The sequence below is a fragment of the Phyllostomus hastatus genome, unplaced genomic scaffold (assembly GCF_019186645.2).
Source record: "Phyllostomus hastatus isolate PE091 unplaced genomic scaffold, TTU_PhHast_1.1 phas_scaffold_12, whole genome shotgun sequence".
In the NCBI taxonomy this organism is placed as follows: Eukaryota; Metazoa; Chordata; class Mammalia; order Chiroptera; family Phyllostomidae; genus Phyllostomus; species Phyllostomus hastatus.
Window position 1 is genome coordinate 12,950,574 of NW_025334007.1, and position 23,779 is coordinate 12,974,352.

A 23,779-nucleotide genomic window follows, 5' to 3' on the forward strand; every position below is an offset into this window, starting at 1 on the left:
CTGGGAATTGAACTGGCAACTCTTTGGGTTGTAGGCGAGTGCTCAATCCACTGAGTGACACCAACCAGGGCAAAACAGCAACCCAGGCATGTACCCTGACCAGGAATCGAACTTGTGATCTTTTGGTTTATGGGACAGTGCTCCAAGCAGCTGACCCACCTGGCCAGGACTAACGTCTCCCAGTTGAAAAGTGTAGACTTAAGTATATGACAACATAAGCCAAACCAAATGTATTTGCAGGCCAAATTTGACCCTACGTGCTATCAGCGTCAGATCTCAGCTCTCTGGAGTAGGAACTTGGATCTTCAATGGCCCTTTATTTATGTGTGTGGTAGAGCTAACCCCAAAGTTTCTAAGAAGAATCTTGGCTCTGCCTGTGAGCATTCCCTCAAGTTCAGGCCTTGGTTCGGGTTCAAATCCTCACCTTGCACTACGCCATGCTCAGCTGGCCACTGGAGCCCTTGGGGCCACAGTCAAAGGACAACAGCTTCCCTGCATTCCGGGTCATTGCCAGGCTGTGTACTCTTGAGGCCTTTGGGACTCCATGAAGTGTTGAGAGGAATGGAAACACGGGATGGTGTTTGGGTACTCCTTATGGGCTTGGAGAGCTGAAGAAGGCCTGGAACAGGAAGGTCCTTGGGTGAGCTTTGGGAAGCAAGGAAAGGGTTATAAATGGGGAGGGGCAGTCCACATAGCTAAACCTGCATCCTGGACATAGCATTCTGCCAGCTGCTGGAGACAGGGAGGAGAGCTGTCAGGCAATGGCACCCGTCACCCGCTCTGCACAGCACCTTCCACGTGATCCCATCCAGGTATTTCCCTTGGGCGTGACTCTAACAATTTCATTCTACCTTTTTCAGGCTGTTGTCAGAAGAATAGGTAACCCTCTGAGGGTGGCCTGGGTTGTTGCATTAATTATAGCCAGCAATGGTCAAGTGCAACCACCTTTCCCTTTCAAATGGTAGAAGCAGCTACTGTAAAGATTGCCTGAGGTCTGGGGAGCCCTGCTTTTTGCAGGGGGCTTAGATGAACTTTCGGGCAGAGCCCATGGACAACAGTCTCTCCCCTTTGCTTTCTCAGTATCGAAATGTCAGGTTAAGAACACAGGGAGGCAAAAGGCAGTTCCACAGCAGTGTGGGGATTGACTGTGAGAGCAGGGAGTGGGCTGGGTGCAGGAAGGCAAGGAGGGGAAAATTGGGACAACTGTAATAGAATAACAACAATTTTTTTTTTTAAAAAGAACACAGAGAGGCAAGCAGAGGCCTTGACCATCTGCGACTGGATTCCAGGCTGCAGACCCCTGTGCCCCATGCTCAGGGGCAGAAAGTTCTAGGCCTGGTGGGAAGGCCTTGTGCCCTGCAGCCACTCCTTCAGGTGCGAATGGTGATGAGGTGTGGACGAGTCCACCACCCAACCCAGGCCCCAGGAGTCAGGCACCACTGCCAGGAAATGACATGGGCTCAGGTCATCACCTCAAAGGTCAGCAAGGAGAGGTCCTGAGTTCTGCACCTGTCAGTCATTGTTGTCAAATGGGGCAGGACAAGGTGGCAGCCAGTGGCAAACTCATTGTCACCTGCTTCCAGACCTGAGCCACCTGCCGCTCCCAGGTCCCGTTGCCTCTGCAGGCCTGGGCTTGGCCTGGGAGACATACTAGCCTCAATCAGATGCAATTCTCCGAGGCCACTTACTTACTTATAACAATGGGGAGGTGGTTGCTTTTATTTACCAGACCCCTTCCCAGGTTCTTTCCTGTTTTGAGGGCACCACCGCCACCCCATCTTCCCTGTCTCTGTCTCATACACACACACTGTCTCTCCCACACACACACGCATACTTATGCACACCTCCTCTCTGGCTCTTCATGAGCCCATGGAACCCGCCCCCCCCCCCCAGGATGCTGCCTCTTCTGGGCTTTTCCCTGTTTCTGCAAAGAAAACATGTTTCTCAAACTTGCTCCTGTGTTCTCGGCCCTTCCCCTGAGGGTGTTCTTAAGGCCTTGGAGCCAAGAAGCCCATTGTGGCCTCTGGGTGGGGGGCACAAGGACATGGGTCTTAGTCAAGCGTGGGGCTTCACACCTGGGTTCTGCAGCCCCCCAGCATTTCATGTGGGCACTGGCCACTAGCGGTGCCTTGTGAAATCCAGCCCCTGGGTTCCAGTGCATTTAATGAGGCCAAACAGAAACCATCAGAGTGTGTGGCATGCGGTAAGGGTCCATGCAGTCTGTGTCTTGTGGGCAGTGTGTGGTGGTGCTGTAGGCTGCATTAAAGTCACTTCACATGCTGTTTGTGCCTGTACCATGGGCCCAGCTGGCTCACTTCCACTGTACATAAGCCAGCTCAGTAACATGAACCTGCCCAGGCAACATGAGAATGAAATGTGATGATCCTGTGACCGACCCCCTGTGGCATATAGAGCAGTGCACCTCAGCCTGATGCCCATGACCATGGCCTGGAACTTTTCAAGCCCAGTGTCCACCCCCCTGACCCATAACTTGGGAATCTCAGGGGCCAGTCCTGAGGTCCAGGGGTTCTTGCAGTTTCCCTGATGATTCCGGGTGCAGCCAGGGTTGGGAACAGGCGTCTAGAAGAGTGACCAACTCTAGTCATTACACAGCCGGGCCCCTGGCTTGCCCTCCTCAGGGGCCCACAAAGCCACCAGAAGTGGCCGGAGCCTGGGCCCTGTGCTCGCCAGCCCGCCCACCTCTGCCGTTGCAGCTCCCTTGGGGACCACACCTTCCTTCCTTCCCTTTGTTCCACTCCAAGAATGCCACCAACCTTTCCCTGCCCTGTTTTTCTTGTCTCCTCCAAAGCGATGCTGTCATTTCATCTGCATACACTTTAGCATGGGAAGTTTCCCAGCTGGTATCTTAACTCCTGAGGTCAGGAAGCTGCTGCAAATGCCAGGGCCCCCAGCCTCTCTCACCAGCCAGCGGTTTTCCATTACCAAAGGCAAGCAGGCACCTTTCTGAAACCTTGGGCCCTCAAGGATTTTCAATCTCTATCTTTCCCCAGATATGGGATGCTCCTGAGCTAGCTTTCAACAGAGACCAAGGTCACCAGCCAGTGCCTCTGTCAGGACCACTATGTGCAAGAGTGTCCTGTGGTTGTCATGGTGGTGGCAGAGACAGCTGAGGGGTCTCTGCAATATATATATATTGCTTTTTTCTTCTGCTGTCTTATCTTCTCCTATACCTGGTTATATTTAATTTCATGCTAGATATTCTATTTAAATATTTTTATAGAAATAATTTGATTTTATCTTCACAGGATAGAATTTTTATTTGCTTATATTGGGTACCTTGGAGTGCTAAATAAATCCATGAATGGTATGAGACTGAACTACAGTGTATGTGGTTAAGTGGATCACTTTTTATGAAGAGATGGCTCTTTGTGGTCCCTGTCCAAGGTTTACCAGCTCCCTTCCTCAGTGGGTCCTGGATTCTGAATTTTGTCCCTCGGTCCCACAAAGCCACCAGAAGTACAGCCTGACCTCTTTCAGTTGTTTCTGGATCACTAAATGCCCTATAGCAAAGCAGAAGCACTCCTTTTAGCTTCTCATACCTGTCTAGGTTTCTGTCCTTTCTAAGCTCTTAGCTCAGTAGTTGCTCATTGTTTTATTAACTTTTTGATGTTCTTGAGATTATGCTAGAACATTTCATCCAGCTTTCTTAGTTTTCATTCAGGGGAAGGGCTGCTGTGTATCATCCATTCCACCATTACAGGGAGCAGAACTCCCAGTTCCCATGGCTGCAATGGGTGTTGATAAAAATACCTAGCCTTGTCTGCTACTTCTGTGGCTCAGCTCTCACTTAAGGACAGGTAGATGACACTACCAGCACTTGTCCCACTTTTCTCAGTGTTGCAAGGTCTCCCTCTCCTGTCAGGTACTATTTTCTGCCCTACTCAGGTTGATGTGACTTAGGCAGATCACGAAAAAAAAATAGCTAGCCTCAAGAGTTATAGTAAGAAACTGTTTCCTCCTTGCAGTCTGTGTCCTTCCATGGAGAAGAGGGGTCAAGCAAAGGAAAGGAGATGACAAAGTAGAAATGAAATTAAAGGGATTTTCAAACATCTGTTGGCTGTTCAATTACATTCCAGGTACAGACATTGTGTACCTATTAAGTATTAGGTGCTGGAAGTAGACCCAAAAGGATGAGTGTATTAGTCTGGTTCCAGGATGAAGAAAAAAAACAGTCATTTGAACAGAGAAAGTTAAATGTGAATAATTATTATGTGTTGCAGAAGATTGAAGTAATGAGGGATTGGCTAGTAAGAAATAAAACTCTAAAGAATAGATACAAAACTCAACACCAAAAAACCAAACAACCAAATTAAAACATAGGCAAAAGACCTGAATAGATACTTCTTCAAAGAGGACATACAGATGGCCAATAGATATATGAAAAGATGCTCAATGTCACTAATCATCAGAGAAATGCAAATTAAAACCACAATGAGATACTATCTCACACCTGTCAGAATGGCTATCATTAATAAATCAAGAAACAACAACTGCTGGCGGGGGTATGGAGAAAGCGGACGCTAGTAAACTGTTGGTGGGAATGCACACTGGTACACCAGCCATTATGGAAAACAGTATAGAGATACCTCAAAAAAAAAATAAAAATGGATCTGTCTTTTGACTCAGCAATCCCACTCCTGGGAATATATCTGAAGGAACCTAAAACACCAATTAGAATGGACATAAGCACCCCTATGTTCATTGCAGTGTTATTTGCAATTGCCAAGATATGGAAGCAGCCCAAGTGTCCATCAGTAGGTGAGTGGATAAAACAACTATGGGACATTTATACAATGGAATACTACTTGGCTATAAAAAAAGAAAATTTTACCCCTTGTGATAGTATGAATGGACCTGGAGAGTATTATGTTAAGTAATATAAGCCAGTCAGAGAAAGACAAATAACATATGATTTCCTCATATATGGAATCTATTGAACAAACCAAAGTAACAAGGAAAATGGGGACAGACTCATAGATGGAGAGCAGAATGACAGTTAAGGGCAGTGGGAAGGTGAGGGGGGCAGAGGGATTAAACAAAAAGGGAAAAGGACTCATGGACATGGACAACAGTGTGGGGATTGCTGGAGGGAGGGAAGTATAAGGGGACTAAATGGTAATGGAAAAATGCAATAAAGGTTAAATTAAAAAAATACAGGATAACTGCTATAAGGAACAGCTACTACCTCTAAGGCTGAGGTAGTGCACTGAAGAGGCACAACTATGACTCAGTGAATGAGACAAGTCCCTGTTGTGCTGTACTGGTGGAACTTGCTATAAATCAACCCTCTGGAACTTACTGGAAATTTGCCCTGTAGGGTGCATGTGTGTGTGTATGCATGCTTGCTGCATTCTGCAGCAATCTGCCTAGGGAGCAAATGGGAATAAGAAAACAAAACTCATTTCTTTTTCAGTCTCTCTCCAGCTGAAAAACACTTCCTACAGAAAAAAACTTTAACTGTGCTACTGGCAAAGTAAAAATTGTGCTACCAGCAAAGGGAAAAATATATCCATTTTCACAGAGCAGGCAAAGGGGTGAATTTGAAGTTGAGAAGCAAAACATGGATCACCAGCACAGTGCATTGTTCTACTGCTCAGCTCCCCTGTGCATCCTCCTACACACATTTACGTTCCCACACAACAGCAGATCAGCTCTGCATTTCTACCTAACAAAATATACTTTTACTTTCTACTAGTGAAGAAACTCTCATGCTTTCCCCCAAATGAGGAGACCCACAGTGCCAAGAGTGATTGTACAACTGAAACAATGAAAAGGAACTAAAATTCCAGGCACTGTGCCAGGTGCTTTATATTTTATAACATTTACTTCTTAGAACCTTGTGAGGGAAATGCTATTTTAAATATAAATAATGTAGTGCTGCTACCCAGGAACGTAGTAGGAGAGAAGCATACTAACAAAGATTACTAATATCAGGCAAAGTGATTTGAATGCTAAAAGGGGATGATGGTAACCTGCCATGGAATCCTAGAGAAAAACCTACTTATTCCTGACCAGAGAGCTCTGGGAAAGATGGCCCACTGGAACAGGAAGGATATGAAAATTTCCAGAGGCAATTCAGTGGGAGATAGACTAAGATAGGGGAGATAGAATAATATAATAGATATGTGTGTTCAGATCATAACTCTGTCACTAGTTATTGTGACTTTAAGCAAGTTAAACCCTCTAAACCTCAGTGTTCTCATCTTTAAAATGGGACAATATACCAACTTTTTACAGTGTTAAGGACCACATAAGTTTAGACATGTTAAGTGGCTGTCTTGTGGTAAGCACTCGGTAAATTGTAGCTATTATTATTTTATGGGGGAATGAAACACATGGCTGTTGCGAAAATGACAAGTAGAGAGCATTTCAGCTGAAGGGCAGGGTGGCGTGGGTTTAGTGGGCCTTAATAAGGGCACGTTTTAAAAGCTGAATTATTTTCAGATTTTTTCCCAAAGCTGGCATTGAACATGAATATACAACCTGGAAAACATTAGAAAGTCTGAACTCAAATCAATCACATTATACACTTTTTCTATAGGGTTGGCCAAAATGTTTGTTCGATCTTTTCCGTAAGATGGCTCCAGCAGCTCTTAGTTGTCTTTACCTTCATTCAAAACAATTTTGTTAGATTGTATTGTGACAGTTGTCATATCAGTGTATATTTTAAAAAACATAAAAATAGGTGAATTTTTGTGTAGCCATTTTAATATTGAAGGTGGAAGAAAATAAGCAACACTTTTGGCATATTATGCTTTAGTATTTCAAGAAAGGTAAAAACGCAACTGAAATGCAAAGAACATTAGTGCAATGTGTGGAGAAGGTGCTGTGACTGAGCTAACATGTTAAAAGTGGTTTGTGGAGTTTCCTGCTAGAGATTTCTTGCTGGATGATGTTCCATGGTTGGGTAGACAAGGTGAAGTTGATAGCGATCAAATTGAGACACTAACTGAGAACAATCAACAATACACCATGCAGGAATTAGCTGACATACTCAAAATATCCAAGTCAAGGGTTGAAAATCATTTGCACCAGCTTAGGTATGTTAATCACTTTGATGTTTGGGTTCTACATAAGTTAACTGAAAAAGGTCTTCTTGACTTTATTTCTCCATGTGATTCTCTACTAAAATGTAATGAAAACGTTCTGTTTTTAAAACAAAATTGTGCCCTGGCTAGTGTGGCTCAGTGGATTGAGCACTGGACTGTGAACCAAAGGGTCACTGGATAGATTCCCAGTCAGGGCACATGCCTGATTTGTGGGCCAGGTCCCCAGTGGGGGGCGTGTGAGAGGCAACCACACATTGATGCTTTTCTCCCTCTCATTCTCCTTCTCTTTCCCTCTCTCTAAAAATAAATAAATAAAATCTTAAAAAATAAAACAAATTGTGACAGACAATGAGAAGTGTATACTTTACAATAATGTGGAATGGAAGAGATGGTGAGGCAAGCGAAATGAACCACCAACAACCACACTAAAGGCTGGTCTTCATCCAAAGACGGTGATGTTGTGTATATGGTGAAGGGAGTCTTCTATTATGAGTTCCTTCTGGAAAACTAAATGATTAATTCTAACAAGTACTGCTTCCAATCAGACCAACTGAAAGCACTGGATGAAAAGTGTCCAGAATTAGTCAACATAAAATGCATAATATTCCATCAGGATAACACAAAACCTTATGTTTTTTGACGACCAGGCAAAAACTGTTACAACTTGGCTGGAAGGTTCTGAGTCATCCACCATATTCACCAGACATTGCACTTTTGGATTTCCATTTATTTCCACCTTTACAAAAATTTCTTAATGGAAAAAAAATTTCAACTCCGTGGAAGACTGCAAAAGGCACCTGGAATAGTTCTTTGCTCAAAAATATAAGTTTTGGGAAGATGGAATTGTGAAGTTTGCCTGAAAAATGGTAGAAGGTAGTGGGACAAAATGGTGAATATGTTGTTCTATAACGGTATTGGTGAAAGCGAAAAATGTGTCTTATTTTTGCTTAAAAACTGAACAAATGTTTTGGCTAACCCAATATGATGTGTTATGTAGGAAGAGCATTTGGGGAAGGGTGGAATTACACTGACAGCTACCGGTTCACACTTTTTAAAAGTACATTTAAAAATATATGAATATAGATATAAGGTAATGTATGCGAGGCGCCACACTTGGGGTCGTCCCTGCCCGCTCTCTCCATCCGGGTATTTGCAGACTGGGCGCTACTGCGCAGCTGTATAAACCGTCTCTTATGATACAAGTGTTGCGCTTTTACAGTTTGGCGCCTTAGTCTACCAGTCTCCTCCAGTGTGCGGTAGCTCTGCAGTTGCAGCGCAGAAGCCGAGCTGGAGACACTCTGAGTGGATTCCTGCCTCACAATGTCTGCCGGGCAGGGTAAGGTGACCTCTCCAAAGCTGCCCTACTACTTTTTACCTCTTTCCTCCTGGGTCTGAGGAAAGGATTCGCACCTAGTCCACCTAGAGGCCTACGCAGGCCGGGGTGGCATTGGCCGGTCGTCGGCAAAAGCCGATGGCCGCTCTCTCTTAGTGGTTAGTGCGCACGTGGGAACTCAGGTGTGAGGGGCAGGGTCTGGCCTTGGGTTCAGGGCATCCTAGGGATTCGATGTGTCCCAGGAACTCCTGGTGTCGTGGCTTCGTGGCGTCCCAGACGCTTGTGGCGTCTTTGTAGTTCATGGCGTCCGTGGGGCTAGAGACAGTCCTGGGGCTCATGGCGTCCCTCGTGTTGGGCTCGCGACATTTACAAGGTTCATGGTGTCCTAAAACCTTGAGGGAATGTGGCGCTTTTGGCATTTATGGGGTTCATGGTGTCCCAGGGGCTTGAGGTGATCCTGGGGCTAATGGCGTCCCAGGGGCTCGTGGTGAGTCTAGGGTTCGGGACGCCCCCAGGGTTCATGGTGTGCCAAGGGCTTGAGGTGGTCTCGATGTCGTGGCAATTTTGGAAGTTATGGTGTTCTAGGAGCTCAAGGTGACTCTGGGGCTCATAGTATCTTAGGGATTTGAGGAGACACAGGCTCCCAGAGCCAGCGCACGGAAAGGCGGGACTTTTTTCCCTGCTCGAGGGCCGTTATTCTTCCCAGGATCCCTAGTGGCCATAAAGCTACGGCGGCCATTTCCTCTCTCGAGACTGAGCCCCTGGGTTCCGTTCCGCATGCCTTCCAGAGGGCCATGTGAGAACTGGATCATACCGCCGCATGTTTCCTTTGAACTTTTTCTAACGGTGCCATGTACACAGGCCATGAGCCGCTGTTGAGCACAGCCTGTTGGGCAGTCCGCAGTTTGCAGCCTCAAATTTCAGCAGCACTGCAGTGGCATGGTTTGGGGTGGTTCCAACCGCCTCTCCTCTGAGGCCTGCACGAGTAAGTTACTTTTTGCAGTTTATTGAATACTTCGTGCTGAGTTTCTTGGACTGAGTTGATCATTTATCTTTTCTCTTTCCCTGTTGGAGGAGGTGGGAATCCAGGAAGAGCAAAGACTCTCAGACTATATATCTGAAATGTTGAGTTTAGAGACTTGATAAAGTAAGCCTGCCTGGCATGGTTTGGATTGTTGGAGCACAGCCCACAAAGCGAAAGGTCGCCAGTTCGATTCCCACTCAGAACACATGCCTGGGTTGCGGGTTTGGTCCCCTATGGGAGCGTGTGCAAGTGTAAACCAATCCGTGTCTCCCACATCGATTTTTTTCTCCCTCTCTTTCACCCTCCGTTCCCCTCTCTGTAAAAGAATAATAAAATGTTAAAAAAAACAATTGATAAGCTCGCAAGTTGATTCATTATAAATTGAGATCAAGGCATTGATTTTGAGGCTCTTGAGGGTAACTGCGTTTCCTTAAAGATAGTGTAGCCCCCTGTTTTATTGTAAATACTTAAAAGAGGAAAAGGAAAATAAGGATGTAGGTGTGAAATCCCCGTGTATAGGGCCTCATGCAGGATTCAGAGAATACTGCAAAATATAGAAACCCCTGTAAAGCAAGGGAGGCCTTCTGGGAGTGCCGCGGGTTCTATCCTGTCTGCTACGCAGTTGAGCATGGGTTGGTCATTTGATAGCAAAAGCTCTAACATCGTCTGTTGGGGGTCGGTTCTGTACCCCCCTCTATCCTGCTCTCCCTGAATTTGGACTGAGAGTCCAAATTCATGCTGGGTTTAGGGTTTTATAACGTGAAGTGGTAAACTGGTTTAAAGTTTACAAGTAGTGAATTTACATGCACCTTTTCTGCCGGCTGTTTGATAAAGCCCAGCATGGCATGGGCTCAAGTCAGTTTCGAGCCTGCCTACATCAAGTGCTGGGGGATGGGACAGTTTCGACGGCATTATTGACATTTTGGCTGACTTGTAGTCTATCTAAAGTTTGATATGGACAACCAAAGGGCTGCTTTGGAGAACCCTTACAGGAGATTTAGAGAGTGATTGTTCAGTGTATTGACACATGGTTTTGCTTAAAAAAAAAAAGGAGCTGTGTCATCTATGTTAATCTGCCATTTTGCTGGTTATTCCCTACCATAGTACTAATGTAAAATGCTGGTTTCAGTCCTTATCATTGTGAACTGTATCTTATCTGGTAAGTTCATGGCAGCTTAGTTCCTTGCACCTTGGGAGCACAATCTTCTAAAAAACTTATAAAAGTTATATCATCTTTTAAAAAAGAATTAATTGGAATTTTACAAATTTACTGAGAAACCTTAGTGGAATTGTCCATAGCTTTACTAGCTCTAGTTTGAAAAATCTATTGATATTGATATTGATAAAAGCTCATCTTAAAAATAAAATTTCAGCCCTGGCTGGCGTAGCTCAGTGGATTGAACGTGGGCTGCAAACCAAAGTGTCACAGGTTCGACTCCCAGTCAGGGTACATGCCTGGGTTGCAGGCCATGACCCCCAGCAACTGTATATTGATGTTTCTCTCTCTCTCTCTCTCTCCCCCTCCCTTCCCTCTCTAAAAATAAATAAATAAAATCTTAAAAAAACATAGAAGTGTTTTAAAAAATAAAATTTCAATTACCTTTGTTAATTTGTCCTGATTATAAAGAGTAAAGTTCATTTTAGAGAATCTTAACAAATACAGAGTAGTCTAATGAAAATAATTTTGTACCCAGAGATAGTGGCATAGAGATAACCATTGTTATGTTTTCTCCTACTCTCAAAGTTAGGATTGTAGTATATTTTTCTACTTTGAATCTCTTTTCCCCCTTTAACATTATTTCATAAACATTTTTAACATTAATAAATGTTCTTTGAGAATGTGCTTCTCATTGGCCATTGGCCATATGATGGAATAGTACATATGGAAATACCATAATTTATTTAACCGATTCTCTTTTGTTTGGCTAGTTTGGTAGTTTCTAATATTCTATTTTTTTTGCCATGAAGATTATTAAGTAGAGTTCATAGCAACTTTCCAAAACCAGCTCCATGTTTTATGGATGTGAAAACAGAAGCAAAACAGTAGATGTATCTGGCCTGAGGGTCATATTTCTGGATGGCTCTAGAGCCTGAATTGGAACCTACATCATCTGATTTCCACTTTATTACCATTTTCACACCACTGCACTCCCTCACACTAGCTAATTAATTTATTCTAATGTTTTGGCCTGTTTCAAATAAATGTATTGAATCTAAGTTGTATGCAATGTAATACTCCAAGCTTAAATATGTTCTTTTCCAGGGCAACTTTAAGAAATAAAGCCCATTTAAATTTCATGTATTTTGCATAATTGCTATTTTTCATATTTATTAAACTGGTTTACCCTGTTGATATTTCACATCTAGTTTATTTGTGCCTACTTCTTTAACATTTTGTGAGGTTCAATTTGAATTTAATTGGTTTCATAACAACATTTACTTTTGTACTTTATTTCTGCATTATTTATTATAAAGATTAATATTAATTTTTAGAGAACAATTTGGAAATTCCTGGTCACTACAAAGTCTGGCTATGTAACATCAGCTATATCATTTACAAGTTAAAATCATATCATTGTACATGTAATAGCATGGGCCTGGTGGTCATGTTTCTTAAATGAGAAGAAATCAATTGCTCTATAAAGCAATTTTCAACCAGTGGCCCCCCAAATTTTTAAAACTTGCAATACCTGACTATTTAATCAGGAACACTGACCTCTTTTCCCTTAGACTGTCAAGTAAAAAAGTGACAACAGCCAGCACAGCAATAGCTATCTGGTATAAATGAATCAAAATTACACCTATTTTTTTTTGTCAGGCAAAAATATATATTTTTTGGTGTGCTGTAGAATTGTACTATAATTAGTTTAGTGCCATGACATGAAAAAGGTTGAAATCACCGGTCTATAAAATTGGAAGTACTAGAAATAATACTATATGTGTCTATATACATACATATAAACATGCATATATGTCTCAGTGCTTCATACTAAGCAACTAATTTTTTAGCTATCTTGCAATGATTGGAGATATGAAACTAATGTAATTTTTCAGCTAAAATATGTATTTTTAAATACTTCATAATTGTATAAGGTGTTCTCCTTTTATAAACTATTTAATGTGGTATCTAATTTAAACTTTCTCTTTGCTTATTCTTAGATTATATTATTAAAACTTTTGGTGGTAACAGTGATGAGGACAATAAAGATCTTGTGATAGTAAAAAAGCCTGCAACAGAGCTTACTGAGAACACATCTTCCACCGGTGGCATGTTGACCATGCAACCACATTTTTAAGGTGGCAGTGATAATCATCAGCCACCATCCCAAATGTCAAATGGTAATTTTGCAAAATTTTTTCCTGCACAAAATTTGGCTTCTGGTCTCCTTTTCCAGTAAATTGCTTAAATATTCCTGTATCTTTTACATTAATTAGTTATTATCAGAGGGCCAAGCTCCAGTGTGATACCACTATGTTTACTTGTGCTTATATTTCCCCTTCATTTAACCATCGTCATATGTCTTTTTCCATTTTTGATTGGAGAATATATTCTGTCTCTGAAAAGTTATTTATACCTGGCAACTGTAATTATAACTGTTGGGTGGCAAAACAAAAACTGTATTAATGGGAAAAAGAACTTGGGTCAAGGGTCCATGGAACAAGTGACATGATTGTCTCTGTGGAAGATCTTAAAGAATAAACAAACATACCCCCAGAACTATTAAATAATTATAGCAAGATTGTAGGATATAAGGTTAATATGCAAAAATCAATTTTTAAACAGTGCCATCTACATTGGCACCCCCAAAAAAGTCCATGGAAAGTTTAGTCTTGCTTCTAGAACTGCCGTGGCTACTTGTCTTCCAATGGTTGCTTGTCAACCCATGTTGATAAAGGAAATTTGAGGCCGGCTATTCACCACCTCACTTATTTAGAGAGCCAAGGGACAATAACCCCTTTGAACATTTTTTCAGTAGTTGTATGAAATTTTTTCTTTGCCCTATGCTTAGAGAATTGGGTTTTCATCCCCTTTAAAACATTGAAATGTTATTGCTTAAATTGGAGGTTGGCAAACTTTTTGTAAAGAGCCATATAGTCAATATTTTCAGCTTAACAGCCATAAGGGGTCTGTTATAACTACTCCAATCTGCTGTTGAAGCATACAAACAGCCAATATATAAATAGACAAATATGGCTATATTTCAGTAAAACTTCATGGATACTGAAACTTGAATTTCTTAGAATTTTTCCTTTTTGTGAAATATTTGTCTTTTATTTTCGTTTCTTTAATAATTTAAACATGTGAAAACAGTTTTTAGTTTTTGGGCTATACAAAAACACTCAGCAGGATTTGGTCCTCAGGCTGTACTTTACCAACCCCTGATCTACGTGAAGCTAAAAACTAATTCGAACTGTGGAGGGGAATAAAGGGGAGGAAAAAAAATGGGACAACTGTAATAGCATAATCAATAAAATATACTTAAAAAACTCATTTGATACCACTTCTTATTTGTTCTGGTTTAAAAAATATATATGGGACCAGCAGATTACTTTCTTAGTGTGTTATAGAACATCTGGCTGATTCAACAGTCTTCCTTAGTGGGAATGAACTGGAGAAGAATTTTCAAATGTGGATATCCTTTGATTTATCATTTCTAGGAATTTATACCACAGAACCACTTCCAGGAGTACAAGACTGTTCAGCAGTGTTTTGTGCAAGAGCAAAGCTTTAGAAGCAACTTGAATATCCTTAAATAAGGGACTAGTTATATAAATCATGGCCTGTCAGCATGATAGCAAATCAAGAAGCTGTTAAAGTGATTGCAGTGTATTTAAGATATTAGTTTGGAAAGTCCAAACTAATACATGCTTGTTGAAAAAAGGAGGTTGCAGAGTAGTATTTATAGTCTGATCCCTTTTATTTATCTGTCAGAAAAATTCAGAGTGGGAGATATCAGTAAAGGTGTTCAGTTACATATTTATTGTGGTAAATATACAGACATCATATTTTTATTTTAAGCATTTGTAAGTGTACAATTTAGTAGCATTAAACAGCCTGGTAGCTCTGGCTACAATTTTCAGTATAGTGTTGATAGCAGTGGTGAAAGTGGGCATCCTTGTCTAACTTCTAATCAATGGGGGAAAGCTTTTAGTCATTCACCATTGAGTATGATGTTAGCTGTGGATTTTCATAAATACCTTTTGTCTGGGTGTGGAATTTTCCCTCCATTCCTAGTTTTCTAAGAATTTTTTTAAGGAAATGGTGTTGGGTTTTGTCAGATACCTTTTCTACATCAGTTGAGATCTTCATGTAGTTTTTTCGTCTTTGTTCTATTAATGTGATGTGTCACATTGATGGGTTTTCTTATGTTCAGCCACCCTTGCATTCTTGAGATAAATCCCACTAGGTTGTGGCGAATAATCCTTTTCATATGCTTTTGCAGTGATTTTCAACTGGTGTGCCACAAGGATTTTTAAAACATGCAATACCTGACTATTTAGTTAGGGGCACTGACCTTTTTCCCTGAGATTGTCAAATTAAAAAAAATGACAACAGCCAACACAATAATAGCTGTCTGGTTTGAAAGAATAAAAAATATACCTATTTTTTGTTAGATTGGCACAACATATATTTTGGAGTGTTGAAGAATTTTAGTAATTAGTTTATGAAATGAAAAAGGTTGATAACCATTGTGCCAGTGGATTAGCTTGGCTAATATTTTGTTGAGGATTTTTTTCATCTATGTTTGTAAGGGATTATTGGTCTGCAATTTTCATGCAATGTCTTTTCCAGCTTTAGTATCAGGGTAATTCTGACCTCATAGAATGAACTAAGAAATGTTTTCTCTTTAGTTTTTTGGAAGAGCTGGACAAGGGTTGTTAATTCTTCTCTAAGTGTTTGGTAGAATCTACCAATGAAGTCTTTTGGTATAGTTCTGGTCTAGGGTTTTAGTTGTTGTTTGTTTGTTTGTTTGTTTTGGCTGGAGGTTTGTGATGACTGATTCAATCATTTGTTATAGGTCTGTTGAAATTTTCTATTTTCGCTTCATTTAGTTTAGATAATTAATTTTTTAAATTTTAAGAACAGAACACTTTCTCTAGAATTCAGCTAGGAATTCAATTCAATTTGAGTCAACATTGTGAAAACATCCATATTAAATTTATTAAGGTACTAAGTATTTGAAGTAACTTTTTTATGTGTTGCTTTTCAGGAGTTGGAGGTTTACCAGGGTTAGGTAACCAACCAGTTTCACAAATGAATCATCCAGGAAATTTAAGAAGAAACAACCCCAACTCAGCGGGTGTGGAGTTTACCCCATTGAACAAAAGAGGACGATCATCTGTTTCAATGAAGAATAACGTGGTTTGTATATTACAGTAAAAACATCTTTGTTTTTTTCATTCTGCTTTATTTCTTTTTTAAATTTTATTTTTATTTTTATTTTTTGTTGTTCAAGGACAGTTTTCTGCCTCCTTCCCACCACCCCAGCTCTCCCCGCCTCCCTCCCCTGTTTCTACCCCCCTTGTTATTGTCCATATGTCCTTTATAATTGTTCCTGTAAACCCTTCACCCTTTTTCCCATTATCCTCTCCTCTCTTCCGTCTTGCTTTATTTCTTTTAAAAAATTAATTTTAATTTAATACAGTGAAGTATATAGATCTTAAGTGTACAGTTCAGTGAGTTTTGACAAATACGTTTACCCACCCCCATCTATATAAAGAACATTTTCATCATCCCAGAAAGTTCCTTATGCCTCTTCCCAGTAAGTACCTATTCTCCTGAACTTTGGAGAAATACCATTCTGATGTTTTTTTAAATCATAGATTAGTTTTGCCTGTTCTAGAACTTTATATATAAATAGAATCATATAGTATGTACTGTTTTGTGTCACAGTCTCTTTTCCTTAGAATAATGTTTTGGAGATTCATCTGGTTGTAGCAATATTTCATGTCTGTTTATTGCTAAGTAATACTCTGTTGTAGGTATATCCATAATTTGTTTATCCATTCTCCTCTTGATGGAAATTTTGGATTGTTTCCAGTTTCTGGCTATTATGAGTAAAGTGGCTATGAAATTATTATGGAAGTCTCTTTGTGAACGTATGTTTACATTCAATTTGAGTGAATACTTAGTAGTGGGAATATTGGGTCACGGGGTAGATGAAAGTTTATCAGAAACTGCCAGTTTTCTGAAGTGGTTGTACCGTTTCACATTTCCATCATGTCTTTCTGTGCTTCTTCATATCTGAAGTTGAATAAAATAGATTTTTCAATTATATATAGTTTAGCTTAACAGAAAATGAATTTATTTACTTATATAAGATTGATTGAGGAGGGAAAATGCAGACAGCTGTAACTGAACAACAATAAAGTAATTAAAAAGAAAAGATTGAGGAAAGTAATACCACCTAAGTAGTATAGGCAATTCTCTTAACTTCAGTCAGCTCCAATATTTTTGTCTTTGGGAATCATGTTAATTGCCTACCAGGAGTCATGGTTTCTGACATAATTATGTGAAATCACTTTAAAAAGAATAAAGCAAAAAAAATAAAAATTAAAAATTAAAAAGAATAAAGCAGTGTACAAGGGTAAGATAGCAATATTATTTTATTAATTACTAATCTATATTATAATTCCATATAATTTTGCTAATAATAAGTTTATAATACAGGGCTAATTCAGATAATGTTTAAACAAAGATATTGATAGCTACTTGATATATTTCTATTAAAATTATTCACATAATTTGCAACTCATCCTTAGAACAAAGAGTTATTATGATTAAATGTAATGGCTATTGCTGTCTATTTACTTATTTATGCCTTGTTTTATTCCCAAAAAAGATTTGAGGTGTTTTAGAGATTATTTTATTAAGAAAAATGGGTGCTTAAGTATTTCCTGTTTTGTCCACAAAGCGTCACTGTTGGATTATTTGAAAATCAAAGGCCATGTATTTGGTTCTTTGTTCCTAGTTAGAAATATTTGCTTTTGAAGCAGTTTTAGTGCCAGGTTACTGGAAGACTGTTCTGCCTACCCTGAAATACATAAGGGGTTAAGTTTGATGGAAAATGATGCTTTAAGTATAGTTGGGTTAATGAAGAAACAGTTTTGCCAGTATATCTTTTCTTGTAGTCATAAATATTTATTTACAATGAACAAAGGTCCTTTAGGCCTTTGGTGCTTCTTGAAAGTGAAATTCAAGCCCTGAAATTTCCTTCCATATTTCCTTTTGGTTTATTAATGAATCTTCTCTAGACAAGAATATGAATACTTGATTGTAAAGAAGGTGGAAGTGTCATTAGTGAATGTATATCAGACTGAGTATTTACTTAATATTAATTGCTAATTGCCAAATATATTCATACTTACTATCATAAACAAAATGATTTAAATTCCTTTTCAGCCTTTGTATACTATGGAGTTACTGTGAAGTCGTGAACTTGAGAAATATTTCTCTCTCATGAATTTGTATACTTCCTTAACAATGAGCACCAAACAGAGACTATGAGCACTTAAGCATTTTATTTTCCTTTTGTTCTAGTCTAATAGGAAATTCAAAGCAGTTTTTCTATCATTTCAATATCTTTTCTAATTTTTGAAATAATTTTAGATTTATGGAAGAATTGCAAAAATATTAGAGTTCTTGTGTATACACTTCACACAGTTTCCCTTAATGTTAACTTACCTTTATAACTTAAAATTATAGTGATTGTATAACCACAGTACAGTTCTCAAAAGCATAATATTAACAATGGCACAGTACTATTAGCTAAACTGCAATCCTGTGGCCTTTTGACATGCCCCTACTTTTTTTGAGCATTTCCTTATTTTCTGACATCACCAGATGGTGAGGCTCATTTTCACATTCCCTGTCCTAGCCCTGGAATTCACCTCCTTCCACAGAGCTCTGGTTCCTTTTATTCAAGAACAGTACTTAGAAATCAAGATCTAGACACTAGATGTCTTCATTGATACTTGTGTCATTTATCACAGGTTCTCTCAATGGACAGAGTTAAGAAATAAATGTATGTGTTCTAATCCATGCATACACACGTCTATTTCTGTAGCACTCTTTATATGTGTTATAAACTATATGTTCATACTGATATTCGGTAGCTTTTCTTAAACCCAGGTTCTTATATATAAGCTTCTTTCTTTACCTTCTTGTTAGTCAGCTCTTAATCTTTTTCATTCTCATATGAATTTGACTTTACTTTATCTCTGCTTTATAAGACTTTTGAAAATTTTTTATCTTTAATTTATTTAAATTTTTGTTCAAGTACAGTTTTCTGTCTTCTACTCTCATCCCAGCCCAACCCCCCAGTCCTCCCAACCTCCCTCCCATTTCCACCCCTCCTGGTTTTTCTCCATGTGTCCTTTATACTTGTTCCTGTAAACTCTTCCTCCTTTCCCCTGAAATTCCCTCCCCTCTCCCCTCTGGTCACTGTCCGCCTGTTCTCTCTTTCAGAAGACTTCTGAAATTCTTTTGGAGCATAAGTGAAAAAGAAAAATAATTAAAATAGATAAATATATGAAGTGTTATTTTTTCTAGTGCTTAATTTGGCTTCTAGTGCTATTAAATATTGAATATTCATTTTTATCATTTTAATAGGTGAGAAACACATCTGGAATTTTTGATAAAGAAAAACATCGAAATCAACTTTTGAAACTGAAACACTATTGCGAGGTATCAAAGTTTTGTATCTTAAATGTAGTTTTTGAAGATATTGAGCTAAAATTTTCTTTATATCATTTAATGCCACTGTGCTGTTAATAGAAATTTTTCTATGTGAAGTTCTATATGATTGTCACTCTGTTGTGATATATTAAAAACATTGCTAGTTAGAATAGTATCCCTAATTCATAAAATAAAAATATGATATAAAAATACAGCTTTTTTAGGTAAAAAAAATAAACCAATTCATAACTGGTAAAATGTTAAGTCTCTTTCATCTAGATTGTTCAATATTTAATTTCTCCAACATACTCTTTTTAAGGAAATTGGCTGATTTGGATGAAATTTAGTATGTGCCTAAATACATATCAAGATGTCTCAAGGAAACAAAATGGCAGCCAACCAGTTTTTAAAAGAGTATATCTTACATAGTTTCGAGGGGATTTTGTAAAAATTAGTATATTGGTAGAGGTAGATAGAAGTATGTAATTATCAAGGATTTTGTGGGCCACATACCCTAGAGGTAATGAACATTTATAAAAAGTCAATTTTCTTAAGGTATCAAGTGTCTTGAATAAAATGAGCTAGCATGCTTTGAAAAGTAAATAATGTTTATATGAGTCTTGATCAAGTGGAATGCTTAAAGGGGACACATCAAGTCTTCAGGGGAAAATGTGCAGAGGATGGGCCATAGGGGGAGGGAGAGGGTTCTCATTCTGAGCAGGGCTATCCCTGGCCTGCCTTGCCTAAGCATCCAAGACCACCTAGGTACACACTGCTCTGCCAGGCCCTTCTGAGCAATTGTGCAGGGTGTGGTGGGATGTAGCATCTCAGATAAGACATGCTCAGGCCCCATGAGGGATCCAGCCTATTTCTCCTAGTGTGTTAGCTCTCTCCTTTCTTCAACTTCTTTCCTTAGCAGCCTAGACTGCATGGTGCAGCACTTCCATCTTTTCTTTTTTATCCTTGCCCACATCCTCTTTAGTAAAACCCCAGCCCTGTCCATGCTGGGAAGCAGAGGGGAGGACTTCTGCTGGGACCTGTCCACTGTCTGGTCTGTAGTCAGCACCCTCTCCCCATGTGCTCCAGGCACGCCCATCCTTGCCTCTTGTTTAATGGAGAAAATGGGTGGGGGGCAGAAATCTTCTCCCCAGAGCCCACAGACTTGCCTGGGATACATTGTTCTTCTGGTGTTTTTCTCTGTAAGGCCAACATCTCTGCTGGCTTCTGCATCTGACCCTCTTTCCCTGTGCTCAGACTCCTCCTTTCATGGGTCATCCCTCTCTCTCCTGGATCTCCAGCCTCTGTGTCTATTACTGTCAGCATGTTCTCTCACGGTTTTAAAAAAATCACTTCTCCCCTGGCTGGTGTAGCTCAGTGGATTGGGCGTGGGTCACTGGTTCGATTCCCAGTCAGGGCACATGTCTGGGTTGTGGGCCAGGTCCCCAGTATGGGGCGTGTGAGAGGCAACCACACATTGATGTCTCAGTCCCTCTTTCTCCTTCCCTTCCCATCTATAAACAAACAAACAAACAAACAAACAAATAAGTAAATAAATAAAATCTTTTTAAAAATCACTTCTTTTAGCCTCCTAGCCCTCTTCCACTGTCATCTGTCCTCTCTCCTTCCCTTAATAACCCAGCTCTTTGAATGTCAGTTATGTTCACTATTGAAACACCTGACTTCCTGTTTTCTCTCTGAATATTTTTGAATACACTGTTCTTTCTGCCCTGTGTGTCCTTCCATGCATCTTTACCTAGTGAACACCTTCTTGTCTTTTAATTCTCAGTGTAGACCTTTGCTTCTCTGAAAAGACCTGCCAACCTGCATTAGGTCTTTGCGTACACTTAGCCTCCTGTTCTTACCCGTGCCATGATAGTCATCATAGTAATGTTCACATTAATAGATGATTGAGCACGATTGGACCAGTCATCGTGTAGTATTGCTAATATGTTAGTATGAACATAATACCATAGCACCTTGTTTTGTCCTCAAGAGAGCTCAGGGATTTTCATCCTGATTCTATATGTGAGGAAATTGAAGCACAGAGAAGTTAAGTAACTTGACCAAGGTCACAGAGCTAATAAGTGGCAGAGCTCTAATACTGAAACCCAAGCTCGTTCCCCTGGAGTCCACACTACTTACCTCAGTGCTGTAGGCCCATCACTGGGCCTCACACTTGATGTGACATCACAATTACCTGGAGGGCTTGTGAAAACACAGGTGCTGCCCCCACCCTGAGTTCCCAATTCATTAAGTCTGGAGTAGGAGATTGTTCATTTCTAGCAAACTAGTATTGATGCTACTGGTCCACAAATCCATACTTTGAGAACCATTGCTCCAGGCTGCTAATTACTTTCTCTATTGAAACCATCTCTTCACTTGTCTCTCTCCAGCTAGAATAGGAGTTCCTTAGGACAGGAGCTGGTTGGGGTTTTTCCCCTTACCATTCATGTTTCCAGCATCTAGCAAAGTAGTTCTGACAGGTGGTATGCCCTCAATAAATGTTTATTGGAATGAGAGACTGAGGAAATGGTTCTGCACTATTATTTAAGTGTCTTTTTTGCCTGAATAAAATTTCTCTGCATTTCAAGAATTCAGTCACTTACCTGATTGGCATATAGGGGATGTGTACTCAAAGATTTTATGGCATTAATTGTTGATTTTATGAGTTTTAAATGCTTTGAAGCCAGAAGTTACACCTGATATATCTGGCTCACTGTTCTTACCAGAGTGGAATGTTTGCTGCATATTAGTTTATGTTGTCATATGGAAAGAGGTTCTTTGGATTTTCAGCAGATTTGAACATTTACTTCCAAATGTAGTACCTTCTTGATGTAAAATGACTCCATCAGGAATGTGATAGGATATAGGAATTGTGGTACATTTACTTTCCAGAATTAAAGCCTCTCAAAATGCCTGTGTGACATGGAGTAGTTGCATTGGAGGTTGGGGATCCTTGTGGTCAGCCAGCTCTCTGTTACTGACAACCAGGCATCAAGTTGGCAAGCAAGACATTTCTGATGGCATGAGAACTTTTTTTGTTCCTAGCAGTCAAAATTGGCTTAGTGGTATTTTCTTATATGTTATGTTTATTTTAAATTGGTACTACTAAAATATTTTTTATTATAATAGGGTTTGCAAGGCCTTATTCAAAACACGAATAAGCAGGTTGCTCAGCTTTGTCGAATCATTTCAAAAATGCAAAGTACTGAGGAGGAAGAATCCTTGCCAAACCAGGTGAGTATTACAAAAATATTTTTACTACTTTGATAAACCTCTACTTCCTGATGATCCCATCAGTTAGAAGTAAAAGAGAACTAATACCTGTGAGATTAGCAAGTCTGATCTATGCTTACTTTAGCAGCAGGTGGGAGACTAAACCTCTGTTGAAAGAATGGTGAAATTTAGTTTTAAGAACTTATTATACTGAATATTTTTATGTTTGTAACCATAATGTATAAAACGGAAATAAAATGTAGGGTTAAATAAGAATAAAAACCATATTATAAAAATTTAGCATTCAAAGAAAATAGGTATTAGTGCTTTTACCAAGTTTTTTATTCTCATTTTTATTCACATCTGGGTTTACACCAAAAAAATTTGATTGTATACCTCATGGAGAAAGTAAAGTGCAGGAGCCAAAGAAAAGAGTTTAACCCATTCTGTTCTTACCCCGGACAGGGAGATTGTAGCCCATCTTTAACAGTGGAAAGGCAGGAAAACAGTACCAGAGCTAAGCCCTGTAGGATCATCCCTTTAGTCTGCAGCACTCCCTGAACTGTAGCAGCTGGTCCTCAGGGAAAATCCACCATTTCTCTGAATTGTCTCCACACATTCATTGCAGCTGCATTGCATACCAGACAGCCCATTTCCTGGTCTTGCTATCTTAGTCTGATTTTGTAGCAAAGGGGCTGAAAGTACCAACAGTGTTATCTTTGTTCCCAGGCAATACCTACAGCAGAAGAACAAAGTCTGGCCAACACCCCTGAGATGATGGGAAATCACAGCATGGACCCAGACACTGCCTCATCATCTGTCCACATCCATCCTAATTTGGGTGAGTTTGAAATGGCACGTATTATAAATAGCATCCTTCAGTCTAGATTACAAAGCACCCTGGATGTAGGCTAGCGATCGCTGTTTTATTTTCAATTATAAGTTTTATATTAAAATAATTGTAGATTCACAAATAATTACAAGAAACAATGCAGAGTAATACCGTTTACCCAATTTCCTCCAATGGTAACATCTTGCAAAACTACACTAAAATATATCATAGTCAGGATATTGATGTTGATATAATGCACACATCTTTTTCAGTTTGACTTGTATTCTTTTGTGTGTCTCTGCATTTAGTTCTATGCCGTTTTTATCATGTAGGGAATTTTGTATGTCTACCACTATAGTGAAGGCACAGAACACACCATCACAAGGATCATATGTGTTACCCTTTTATAACCATGCTCATTACCCTCTGGTGGCCCTGCCCTTCTCATTTTCCAGTCTTAGCTCTGGGCAACCACTGATGTATTCTCCATCTCTAGAACTTGGTCCCTTCAAAATTGTTATACAGGAGTGGGCAAAAGTAGGTTTACAGTTGTGAGTACACTAAACACACAGTTTATTATTGTATTATTATTTATTATTTTCCATATGAATAACTACAAACCTAC

The 23,779-nt window shown here is 39.7% G+C and overlaps 1 protein-coding gene across 1 annotated transcript in view; it reads left to right on the forward strand.

Moving 5' to 3' along the window:
- Positions 1-9,254: 9,254 nt before the first annotated feature.
- Positions 9,255-23,779, forward strand: part of BEND2 (BEN domain containing 2) — a 42,938-nt gene continuing 28,413 nt past the window's right edge. Inside the window, 6 exon segments of the mRNA XM_045855866.1 lie at positions 9,255-9,345; positions 12,587-12,766; positions 15,640-15,791; positions 19,041-19,115; positions 22,239-22,343; positions 23,052-23,163. Coding sequence (XP_045711822.1) covers positions 9,255-9,345; positions 12,587-12,766; positions 15,640-15,791; positions 19,041-19,115; positions 22,239-22,343; positions 23,052-23,163 — 715 coding nt within the window.